General features: G+C 33.6%; 1 protein-coding gene across 5 annotated transcripts in view; it reads left to right on the forward strand.

Moving 5' to 3' along the window:
• Positions 1-11768, forward strand: part of Cdin1 (CDAN1 interacting nuclease 1) — a 217769-nt gene that overhangs the window by 58394 nt on the left and 147607 nt on the right. For 3 of the 5 annotated variants that reach the window (XM_026392873.2, XM_026392893.2, XM_077799522.1), the window contains 3 exons: positions 524-588; positions 7919-7979; positions 11391-11463. In XM_026392873.2, the coding sequence (XP_026248658.1) occupies positions 524-588; positions 7919-7979; positions 11391-11463 (199 nt within the window). Of the gene's footprint in view, positions 1-523; positions 589-5780; positions 5921-7918; positions 7980-11390; positions 11464-11768 lie in introns of all 5 variants that reach the window. The other 2 variants (XM_026392898.2, XM_026392888.2) reach the window with 2 other exon arrangements.

The following is an 11768-nucleotide window of genomic DNA, read 5'->3' on the forward strand; positions in this document are numbered from 1 at the left end:
GGCAAGAGAGGCAGAAAATGGAGTCATTTATCATGAGATGACAGGTGTCAGTCAAGTGGCAAGTCTCTATGGAATTACTTTTTGTAGTTTTCAAATAAGTTGTTTTTAAGCAATGTTCTTCCTGGTTAAAAATGGCAATTGGATTGTAAAACTAGAGTACAGAGGACTTAGATGGAATTGAATTGAGGGAAAATTAATACAAAGGTTGAAAGAGTGAGCAAGTTTTTCTTTGCCCTCTGCAGCCCTAAGCAAACTTATTTAGATTCAATTACAATGACCCTGTTGGCTTTTACATATATACTGTACCTTGTGGTACAGTCTGAAGACATCCTAGCCAAGCAGTAGAGATTAAAATGCATAGGCTCATAGAGTAGAAGGAAAAAAAGTCCTACCACCACCAAAATCCCCAAGCTATTATTCATTTTGCCCTGTATGCTAGTCATTGAGATCAAGAAATATGTCATTATTGTTCTTGAACTTGCTCTGTGACACAATGTAAAGATTTTATTTTGTTTTGTTTCAGAAACATATTAAAAGAACACATGCCAAACATCATACTTCGGAAGCAATTGAAAATTATTACCAGAGGTATGACCTGCCTGCCCCACTAGAGGGTATCATAGTACCTATTAATTGTAATAATAATTATGAATAAATTAGATTATCAAATTAATTTTTTTATTATACCCCAAGACATTGTTTCGAATCTGTATTTAAGACTTTTGGTGTATTTTTGAATGAGTTTTTAATTGTAGACCTAAGAATATGGTGATGCTGTCTTATGGTGTGTGTGTACAATACTAGGTAGTTAAAATATTATTGAATCTCAGTTCTTGAAACTTACAATAAGTGCATATCTGTCTAAATGCATATGTCCATATATGCATACATCTATGTGTTTATATGAAAATTCTGAAACCAATTTTTATTTCTTATTTAGATTGGCAAGTCAAAAGAATATGATTGAATTTTGATGTACCTGTGTTTTGCGTCATAGGTATTATGTTAGCCACTTTACAAAATAGGAAAGATATATCAACTAAAGACATATGGAAATACATCGTATTGTATGATTGTCACATTTTAAAGAGGGTTTTATATTTTAAAAGAAAATCTTGGGCATCAAATCAACAACATGGTATCCAGAAGCTATTTTAATTGTAGCATTACTTATTATAAATACTTTTCAGTCTCTTGTTCTGAAACAAACAGAATCTTAAATAACTGATTTTTTTTAATTTCTAAAATTTGTACTGTTATTATAATATGACTTAATAATTTATAACACTAAAGGTTTGCATTAGAAATGGTTGGTTTCTTAAATATTTCAAGGGCATATTGGAAAGGAAAATTGTTTGAAATATGCTCTTAAATTATTATACTCAGATTGACAGATCAACCTTTTCTGTTTGAGAGTGACACCACTGATTTCAGATGAATGATTTTTATGCACAAAAATTTTATGAATGAAATAAATATGTGGATAAAGTTGGTGCCATATTTCTGTAGTCATTTTTAAGAACTGAGGTATAGATATTGAACAGAGAAGTTATTGAAATTAAATTTTTTTAAAAAAAGTATTCACTCAGCCACTTGATAAAATGTTTTCTTTGTTTTGAGTAGCTCAATCTATTAAAGATACATATGCTTCTTCTACTCTACTCCACACACTTGTGTCTAGGAGAGTTCTTCTCTGAACAGTCTTTGTAAAGTTTTAAGTAAGTTATTCAGAAGTCACAAGTACCTTATAACATTTAAATTTCAGTCATAACCTTGATCCTATATTATAAAATTAAGACTGTCCATAAAGTCCTGTGAAAGCTGTGGCATTCGTACTCTCCAAAGAAAGATTGAAAAGCCATTTTTTTACATGCCAAAAAAATACATTCTTGTTTGTAAACCTTCTAGTGCTAGGCTATCATAGAAAAGCATGCTTTGATGTCCAGATTTAAAACCTTGAAACACAAGCTGAGGAAAAAAGAGCATTTTAGAGGAAAGTCTACTCTTTTCTTAGAAATTTGCAAGCCCATTATCAGGTGGTGGGGCCACCCTGTGTCACTTGCCTCATTGTAAAAAGATTTTTTTTTAAATTAGATTCTAATATCTCTGCTACTTTTTAAAATATTAGTTTCATTAAAAAACATTTTAAGAATGGAAGTATGAAAATACATTTTTGTATTATCTGGGTAGTTTAGGCCAGAGACAGACATTTTTCACATTGTCACTCAGTAATGAATGGTTGAGTGAGTAGTAATGAGAATATAGAAATTTATTTCTGTATTCTGAGGAGCTAGAGCATTTGAAACAAAAACATGAAGTTATGCTGTAATGAACAGATTCAGAAGAAAGCAGTCTGAGCAGTTTCTTACCTTATCACTAGTTTCCTTCCATACTTCTGTTCTGCACTTTGTGACCGAGGATAAGCATGTTGTTACCTTTTGGATAGATTGACCTCACAAGCCTCTTGTTCTAAATGTGCAGGCCCAATGTCCCTGTTTTCACTAAGATAAATTGGTCTTGAGAGGTTTTTGTTTGTTTTCCAGCTGATTATAATAAAGGCAAACTGTTGAATGAAAGCATATTTAAGCAGTTTGAAAATGTTAGTGACAGATTAATTTTTTGCTTTATAAATTAATACTCCCCATTAGAAAAATTAAGCACCTTTGTGATGGTATTACAAAAAGAACAAATGAGTACGCATACTTGTGCCATTCAGAGATAACTGTTGGTTAAAATTTCATTCCAGTTTTTTGTCAACCCATTTTTTAAATATTTTTTTTAGTTGTAGGTGGACACAATACCTTCATTTTTATTTATTTTTTATTTTTTATAATTTTTTTTATGTGGTGCTGAGGCACAAACCCAGCGCCTCACCCGTGCTAGGCAAGCACTGTACGGCTGAGTCACAACCCCAGCACCTCAATCTATTTTTTTACTTAAGTCATAATGTACATGCAATTATGAATTCTGAATTGTATACTCAGAAAAATGTAAATGATATAATAGTATTTTGTAAAAAAGCTTCTTATTTTATTGGTTGCCTTACTTTGTCATATGAAAGTATCAAAAGATACTGAGCTATTCCTCCATTGAACATTTATGTTTTCAATATTTTTGATATTGTAGATAATACTGTGATAAACATCTTGATTCATGAGTCTACATTTTGGATTCATTTTTTTATGTCTTTGTATATTGGGACTGGGGCTGAGGCTCAGTGGTAAAGTGCTTTCCTTGCATGTGTGAGGTACTGTCTTTGTATATACTTACTGGTGCAAACAATGTGAATGCTTAAAAAAATCATTATATGTTGCCAAATTACTGTCTAGGAATATACCGGTTATATTCCTACTCACAGTATAAGAGAAATTTGTGTTTTTGTATTCTTGGTAGTATTGAGATAATATTAACTACAAATTCAAAGGATGCGTTTCATGTGATTGAGTCATGATTAACTGAAACTTCATAGGATCCAGATAGCAGAAGAAAACGTTTTGAATTACTGAGGAAATTTCCTCAGTTCTCCATGTTGTGTATTTATAGACAGCTGAAGTATTGTGTTTGAAAACAATTCTCTATTCTTTCACACTATACTAATGTCATTTTATTTCCAAAGAGGAAACATTTTTGATAAAATTTATCTAGTTTCATCTAACCTGGTGCACATGGATTTATGTGCACAAACATAATTGGTTAGATTTGCAAGTCCTCATCAGTAGTGAAGGTCAGAAATACTATGTCTCATCTCCTTCCTTCTCCCAAGACACATTGACTAAGGGGCTACCTTAAGTAGCTTAAGAGAATCAGATCAATTGAATTTTATTCAGATGTTCACATGGAGAAAAGGGTAGTTCAATTATGATATTGACAATACATGATAAAATGATTCTGAAAATTTGTACTTTTTTTTTTTTTTCAGTTAGCACCATTACTGTGTTTGCACTGTATCCTATCCACATGCTAGAAACTGACTATAAAATGTGACTAACACAGTACCTACCTTCAACTTTTCCATTTAGTGGGAAAGCAGCTGTGTACCTAAATATGTAAAATGTGGTAAGAAAAGTTATCCATTTGAGGGGTGCGGGGTAGCATGAATGTGTACAATCTAGGAATAAAAGGCTCACCTTTACAAGTTTGTTGAGAAGGGGAGAGCTTTCCATGTTGAGAGAAGGCCTTCAGTAGCAGAGCTATGATGTTTTTGAGGTAGAGTCTAGAGAACAAATGGAGAATGGCAAAATAGCCTGGGAATACAGGCAGGTACTGAGGATATTGTTCAAAGGAGTAGTATTTTTTTTTCTTTTAAATAGGCAGTATGAACCCAGTGGTAGATTTTAAGCAAGGAGTAGACTATACATGTTTTTATGCCTGGAAGGAAGTTCTGTGGCATTATAAACAGGATAGATGGTTGGGTGAGCTGCAAACAGGGAAGCCTCCTACGCTAGCTCTTGGTATAGTTTGGGGGAGAGAGACTGGCAGCAATAGCAGTGGGGATGGGTTATGGAGATTTTAGAGGTAAATTCAGCAAAGATACTGTTTAGGTGTAAGCCTAGCATGATAATTTAGGTAGGTTTTTGAAGTTTTGCCATTAGATTTATTATGAAAATATTAAAGATCAAATAACTTTATCTTATATTTAAAATAAGTATATATTATTTAGTTTTAGATGCTAATGGATCTTTCACAGCCAAAAAACATAAAGTAGGTCTTCTCTAAGGATCTTCTCAGGATGACTTCACCCATAGGCTATATATTTGTTGGTGGTGTCCCCCCCCCCCCCCGTGGCAGAACTAAAGGATGAGGTGTGGCTTCTAAGTGAAGTAGTTTTAATTGACAAATTGGCCTTAGGAATGGAGCCCAGATTACCTAATGTATTGTTCAGGATGATCTCCTCATATCCTCTTCACCACACAGGTCTTTGCTAGGGATCTGTTGGATATTTGTGAGGTCATACTCCAAGGAGCTTCCTGTCTAGTTGGAGAGAAAAGCAGACCATTATGCCAGTGTCAGAAGTACAATGCTGTAAGTTTGCACTTCTGTGATAATTCAGAGAATGATGGCATCTTTTCTTTTTTCTTTCTTAGAAATAGGATCTTGTTGTGTTACTCAGTTATTCTCTAATTCATGGGTTTAAATGATCCTCCTGCCTCAGCCTCCTATGTAGCTGGGTTTATAGGCACGTACCACTACCTCTACAATTTTTGATTATGTCTCTATTGAATATTTTGGATACTTCAGTATATTTTTTGAGTGCATATATGAAAATCTGAATATAGCCTAATCTGTTGCTTTCATGTGGAACCACAATTAAGTTTTCACAAAGAACAAAATGAACCTCAAGTTAAATGTAATTACTCCCTTCCATCCCCAAAGCATTTCTGAAATGTGGTAGGATATAGTTGGGAAACAAATGGGGCATAAATTCATTAAGAAGTAAGTTTACTGTTTTCATATGAAGGCACCCCCACTAGGCCCTGGGCCAGGGGTCAGGGTTCCCTTTCTGAGCTGTACTGCTGCCATTAGAGCCTGGGTAGGTTTCATCAGTGCACTGGGATTAATTTTCCTAATTTGAACAACTGAGAAGCTATGGCCAACCACATAATTTCTAGTGTAATAACAACCTTCAGATGTTATTCAGACTATGTAAATATAGGGGATTACTATTATTGCTTGACCATGTCCTGTTTCTTTAAACTTGGTAGAGGTTTCCATTGTTTATTACCAGGATAAAGATTGATGCAACATATATGTGAAATCATGTAATTTTTATTCTAAACTAGTTCCCTGGCACAAGAAGTGGTCTGGCATCTAGCTATTCTCTCGTACTATGTCCAGGAAGCCCTGGAAACATGTACCTTCATCTCATGTAGAGGAGACACCGAAGTGCCTCTCTTATTGAGGGTCTTCCTGACTAACCCATGTAAGTCTAAATTTTATCATAACATGTATGTTTCATATTTGTTCCTCCTTGTTTTTATTGAGTGTCTCTCCACTATAATATCTCTGTGGAGGTGGAACAAGTGCTGTTTTATTCCTTGATGCTTCTTCAGAACTTGGACTAAGGCCCAACCCATAGCTCTCAAAAATACTTGTGGGATACATGGATGTTTAATAGAAAATTGTAAAGATATCTTAATATGGGTTTAGGATTAAATATCTTGGCCCAGACAGAATCGGAATCCTTAATTAGTATGCACTTTTGGGGTTACAAACATGATTAGCTGGTGGCTTGACTGAGCTGATTGGTTGTTGCCTGAGCAGGCCTATCCTACACTGGAAATGTTCATGTCAGTTGTGGTTCTTAGCTGACTTATTTCTCAGAGACCATCCTCTAAACTGCACTTGTCTTTGTTATTTTTTCTTGTTGCATCTAAAAGTCCTTATTTCCTAGTTAGTTTACTAAATAATATATTCAAGAAGGGTCCCATTATGTGGAAATTGGATTTGTTAGAATTATTTTAAAGTTATAATAACCCTGACATTCTTCCTATCTTCAAAAAATTGCTTTTACTACATCTTCGTTACAGTGAGTGATGAGTTTAGGTAGACAATTCTCCCAAGTCCCACCTTATCCAGAGTTTTGTTATCCATGGTGTCATTTAACCTGTGGTCATCTGGCATATGGCTTGATGATATTTCTTATGACTTAGTATCTGAAGATTGGTAATAGCCTCACACTGTGTAACAATACCTGTGTCATAAATCTTATCTCATCACATAAGCATCAAAAGAAGGGTGAGTATAGTTAAATAAGATTTTGAGAAATATCATATTTACATAACTTTCGTTATCGTATTTTATTATAATTGTTCTGTTTTGTTATTGTTAATCTCTTAGAGTGCCTAATTTGTAGATTAAATTTTATGATATGTATGTATATCTAGGGAAAAACAGTATATTTAGGGTTTGGTAGTATCCATGATTTGAGGCACCATGTCTTGGAATACGTCCTTTGAGGATCAGGGTGGATGACTCCAACTAGGAGAATGCAGTGCTATAATATATGATGGGGAGATATACAGGCTCCCGCTCAGTTGCCTGTGCAGGGCATGACGTTACACTTGAATGGTGTTAGATTGAAGAAGGTGACATCTGGGCTGATTCCTAACTTATCCAGGTGATGAGTAAGAGTAGGGGACAGTGACTGGAGATGAGGCTAGCAGAATGGAGTAGATAGATTATGAAGAACCTATCATAGAGCTGTTAAGTAGTAATAATTTAATCTTGAGCTTTAGCATAGGGCCTTCAAAATATTTGAAGGAGGATAATAGCATATTCAAACTTTTGTTTTGAAAAATTCACCCTGTCTTCCTTGTGTTGGATGGATTTGGGGAATTTTGTTTTTGGTTTTGGTTTATGGTAAAGTTATGTGTTGATGAGAGCTGGAGGCTGTTAGAGAAATCCAGGGCAGATAAGTTGGTGGTTGTGTTGCCTATCAAAGGTGTGCTTGCCTACTGGTGACAAGGCTGTTCCCTTCTTTTCTTGATAAGGTATCAACAGCCCTCTGACACAGAGGTAAAGAAAAAGGTGAGATGAGTACATGTATGCTTTCTTCAAATTATGAGAGTCACTTGTTTTCTTTCCATTTGACAGTTGTCTATTGTATGGACAAAGTCAGAATAATATGGAAAGTTCTTTAGAAATAACCTCTTTGTTCACTTTGACATTATAAAAAGTGTAAACAAGGGAGACTGATGTGCTCATACCTCCTAGCCCTACTTCAGTTAGTTAGTTAGTTTTGAAGTAAGTTGTTTTTGTTATCCTTTTCTCTTTAGTGCTTTTCTATGACAGTAGCATACTTTAACAGGAGTTGAACATGGCATTTGCCCAGGAGAAACGTGTACACACAGGGGATACTGACAAGTCTATACTGGCCTTTTCTCGTCACTGCATTATCACTTGGCTTTGTCTTGTCTAGGTACCTGAATGGAGTGGTGAAAAATGGAGCTGCCCCAGTGCTCCTTGAGCTGGCCAATGAGGTAATATTATTGTTATGATTTTATTTAAACTTGCATAAAACCTAAGGGGCCTATCTGAAGTAGTTTGCTTAGAATTATAATTAACCTTAAAAAAGATTTTTGAGGTATATTAGACATTTAAATTGTTCCCTGGTCTCTTTGTACTTTTAATAATTGGACAAAGAACTTCATGTGTTAATAAATCAGTTGACATAATTAGTCTGCCTCTTTTAAAGCAAATGTATAAACAGCTTCTTAGTTTCTTATTTTGTGGAAAACTTAAACCAAGCATCTCAGGACATGCTCTTCTTAGGATATGTTGTCTTAATTTAGTGTGAGAAATACCTGTGTCATGTAAAGAGATGTATGCCAAGAAAATCTATGCTAACTATTGTAAAAATGAAGAGAGAAATTGTATACTTAAAAATGTAACATTTACTTGATACATTTTTTTGTTTGCAAACCTTTATTATTGCATGCCTTCTAGAAAAGTCTCTTTCTAAGAAGAAACATAATATTCTTATTAACACCAGTATAAAGTGATTTATTGAACTTATTTGTTAACTCTGATCTGCTTCTGTTTGGGGAAACAACTAACAGCCTTACATTTAAAAAAGGAAGCCCTAAAGATTTCTTGTGAATGAAGAAGCTATAAAAAGTTCATAATAGTTGCAGAGAGCAAACCAAAAAATAAAATATTTAATTCCTAAACTCTAAAATATTTATCCACTGTAATAAGAGCAATACAATATTTAGTCTGACTTGGAGAGGCTTATGCAAACCTCATAGGGATGGAATGAAATGTACACTGTGTTGCATTATAATGGAAAACATAGAAGCAAGGCAGAAAATGTGTGTTTGCATTAAAGATGACCCCATACTATAAGCATTAAGTGTTGCAGTAGCAGCAAGTTCTACATGTTATATTAGCAAGGAAGGATGGCTTCCCTCACAGCTTCTGTCTGCTGTACTCCGCTGCAGTCAGCAAATGAGCAATTGCCTATCAGTAACTAGAAGGTTTTAATAGTCTAGGCAATGTCTACACAATCTGATAGGATAGTTAACATGTAGAATGAATTTTTCTTCTCCTTGCAAAACATGTATTTTATTCATTTTTTTTTCTGTTTCTGAAGCAGGGTGCTCTTTAAGTGTCTCCAGACTTGTTTGTTACAGGTTGATACTATAATAACTTGAGGTATCTGAGCTATAATTAGATGTTTAGTGATTGTCTTTTGTGAAAAGAAAGAGTAAGCTAACACCATTCCAGATAAAGCATTTAGAAAGAAAGTGATGCAAATATGAAACTTATTTTTATAGATAATGATGTTGATGACATAAAGTTTTATATAGTAGCAGTTTATATTCATTTGAATTTTTAGTGGATAGTTCTGTTGAGCTTAACTTATTTAGCAGACCTCAACTTCCATCTTCTAACAATATGGAAAAATTAAATGCACCAGAACATGTTCTCCTACATCAATATATCTATTATTTATCATGAATGTATAGAGATATATAGCCAAAAATTATTGAAGGATTTTTAAATTTCTGGCTGCAGATGAATAAAAAGAGAATAGCACTTTCTATGAGGTTTCTGGGAATGACCTGTACCAGATTATAGCATCTAAACAACTAAGCTGCCATTTTTATATGATAGTTAATACTTAAATGACATATGTTTGCATCTAGTGACAACTGATATGATGGTAATACTTTATGAGTCAATATATATTTAATCAGTGGAAACTAAAAATTGATGAGAACTATATAACATTGATACATTACAGTGCACAGTACCTCCCTTAGATAAAAGCACTACATTGTTGATTTGGGGGGTAAGGGTTATAGGTGGCTGTCATTGATCTTATAAATGTATTAATACTACCTTTCCTATTCCAAGGATAAAAATGAACATTTTAGGAAATCTCTTTGTTAGTGCTAATAAGATCAGTCATTCTGTTCTCCCCACACAAATATTTTCAAGTTAGATTTGAAGCACTATGAATTTTACTTACATGCTAAATTCTGACATGAAGCATGATGGCCCTATTTCAGAGAGAGATGGACACATGATTAATATGAAAATTAGGGAGATGCAAGTACCTGAACTAATAAGGTAGTCCTTATTCAGGCTGGACTACCTTCAGTAATTTCACCATTTTTCATGTGTCAGCTCTGATGTGGGTTACTAGGAATAAGCAGCTTCATGGAAAGCATTTTTTTCTACTTGGGGAATTTAAGGGCATCCAAGTACATACATATTTGAAAAAACTGTTCATACAAATGAAGCTAGCCTTTTTGTCTAGTTACTAAATCAAGATAAAATTTTGGTATGAATACAGGACTTGAAAACCTGTCAGGAAAAATTCATGGTGATAATATATGAGGAACATTTGCTGTCTTATCCCTAAGATTAAAAGACTTGTTTTAGGGAAGCACTATTGCTCTTAAAAACTACCTATTTTCTGTGCTGGGGTTGTGGCTCAGTGTAGAACACTTGCCTCACAGGTGTGAGGCACTGGGTTTGATCCTCAGCACCACATAAAAATAAATAAACAAAATAAAGGTAGTGTCCATCTACAACTAAAAAAATTTTTTTAAAAATACCTATTTTCTGGTGAAATTATGTCTAATGAAACATTTGCGAAACAGAAGACAATACTTTTACAAAAGAGTAGATGCAGTTTTTATTAATTAAAATGTCCATTCAACTGAGTACTCTTTGTTTAGTGTTTGATCCCTTATTTTTAAAAAAGTTAACTTGCTAGGTTCTATATTAAATAAATTGATAAGGAGCATTTCAGATAGACCTAAGGATGGTGATCTTATATTTGCAGATACTATTGTTGTATGTTATTATTGATGTTTCTGTGATATAGTTATTTTTCTTTTGTCAAATAAAATATTTTATGTTAGGAACTTATACCAAAATTTCATTTCTCATTAAAGATAAAATCAGTAAACTCCATAATTTTAATTACTAAGATCAATTTGATTCATTTTTTGAAAAATTACTATGGAACAGAGAGTTTTTAATTTTAAATTTTGTCCAAAATAATGTAAATTTAGACAAGTGGGTAGAAAAAGGGATGACTAGAATAAAAAATAATATTGGCTTAACAACAAAAAAAATTGAGAGGTGAGAAAAACCTATTTCACTGTTTTAGACAAATACTATGTACTAGTTTTTCCAGCCATTTTGTTCCAATGTTATATTCAATAAATACGACCTGTTTATTCTTTTCAACAGCACAGATCATACTTGTTATAATTTTATTATAATGGAAGCCACCGAGGGTGGGAAAGATTTTAATGAATGATGCTTGCTGTGGTTGATTAAAATTGACTTAATCTTCATTGTTGACAAAATATTGGAATATCAACTGCTTGCACATCTTGACAGTTTTAATTTTCTACTTCTGCTTTATAAAGGTGGACTATGCACCCTCATTAATGGCTCGGATTATACTGGAGAGGTTTCTACAGGAACATGAGGAAACTCCACGTGAGTTACTTTTTTCCCCCCCTAATGGTACTCTTTTACTCCCTTCCCCCAATTTAAAAATAATTTACACAGCATTTCAAGTGACTTAATGAGAGCCAGATTCCAAAACAGCTATCATGAACAGTTAATGACAATTAAATGCAATATAAAAGACCACCCACAATTTAAATACTCTTCAGAATAATGCTTTCTTCTTTGTCTAAATTCTACATTCACCTCTCCATTCAGCTAAATAGACAATGTGTATGAAACAAAAAAAATTGATTCATCTTTCATATATAGAACAAGATACATCATTTAAAAAA

The sequence above is a fragment of the Urocitellus parryii genome, chromosome 6, assembly GCF_045843805.1.
Source record: "Urocitellus parryii isolate mUroPar1 chromosome 6, mUroPar1.hap1, whole genome shotgun sequence".
Classification (NCBI taxonomy): domain Eukaryota; kingdom Metazoa; phylum Chordata; class Mammalia; order Rodentia; family Sciuridae; genus Urocitellus; species Urocitellus parryii.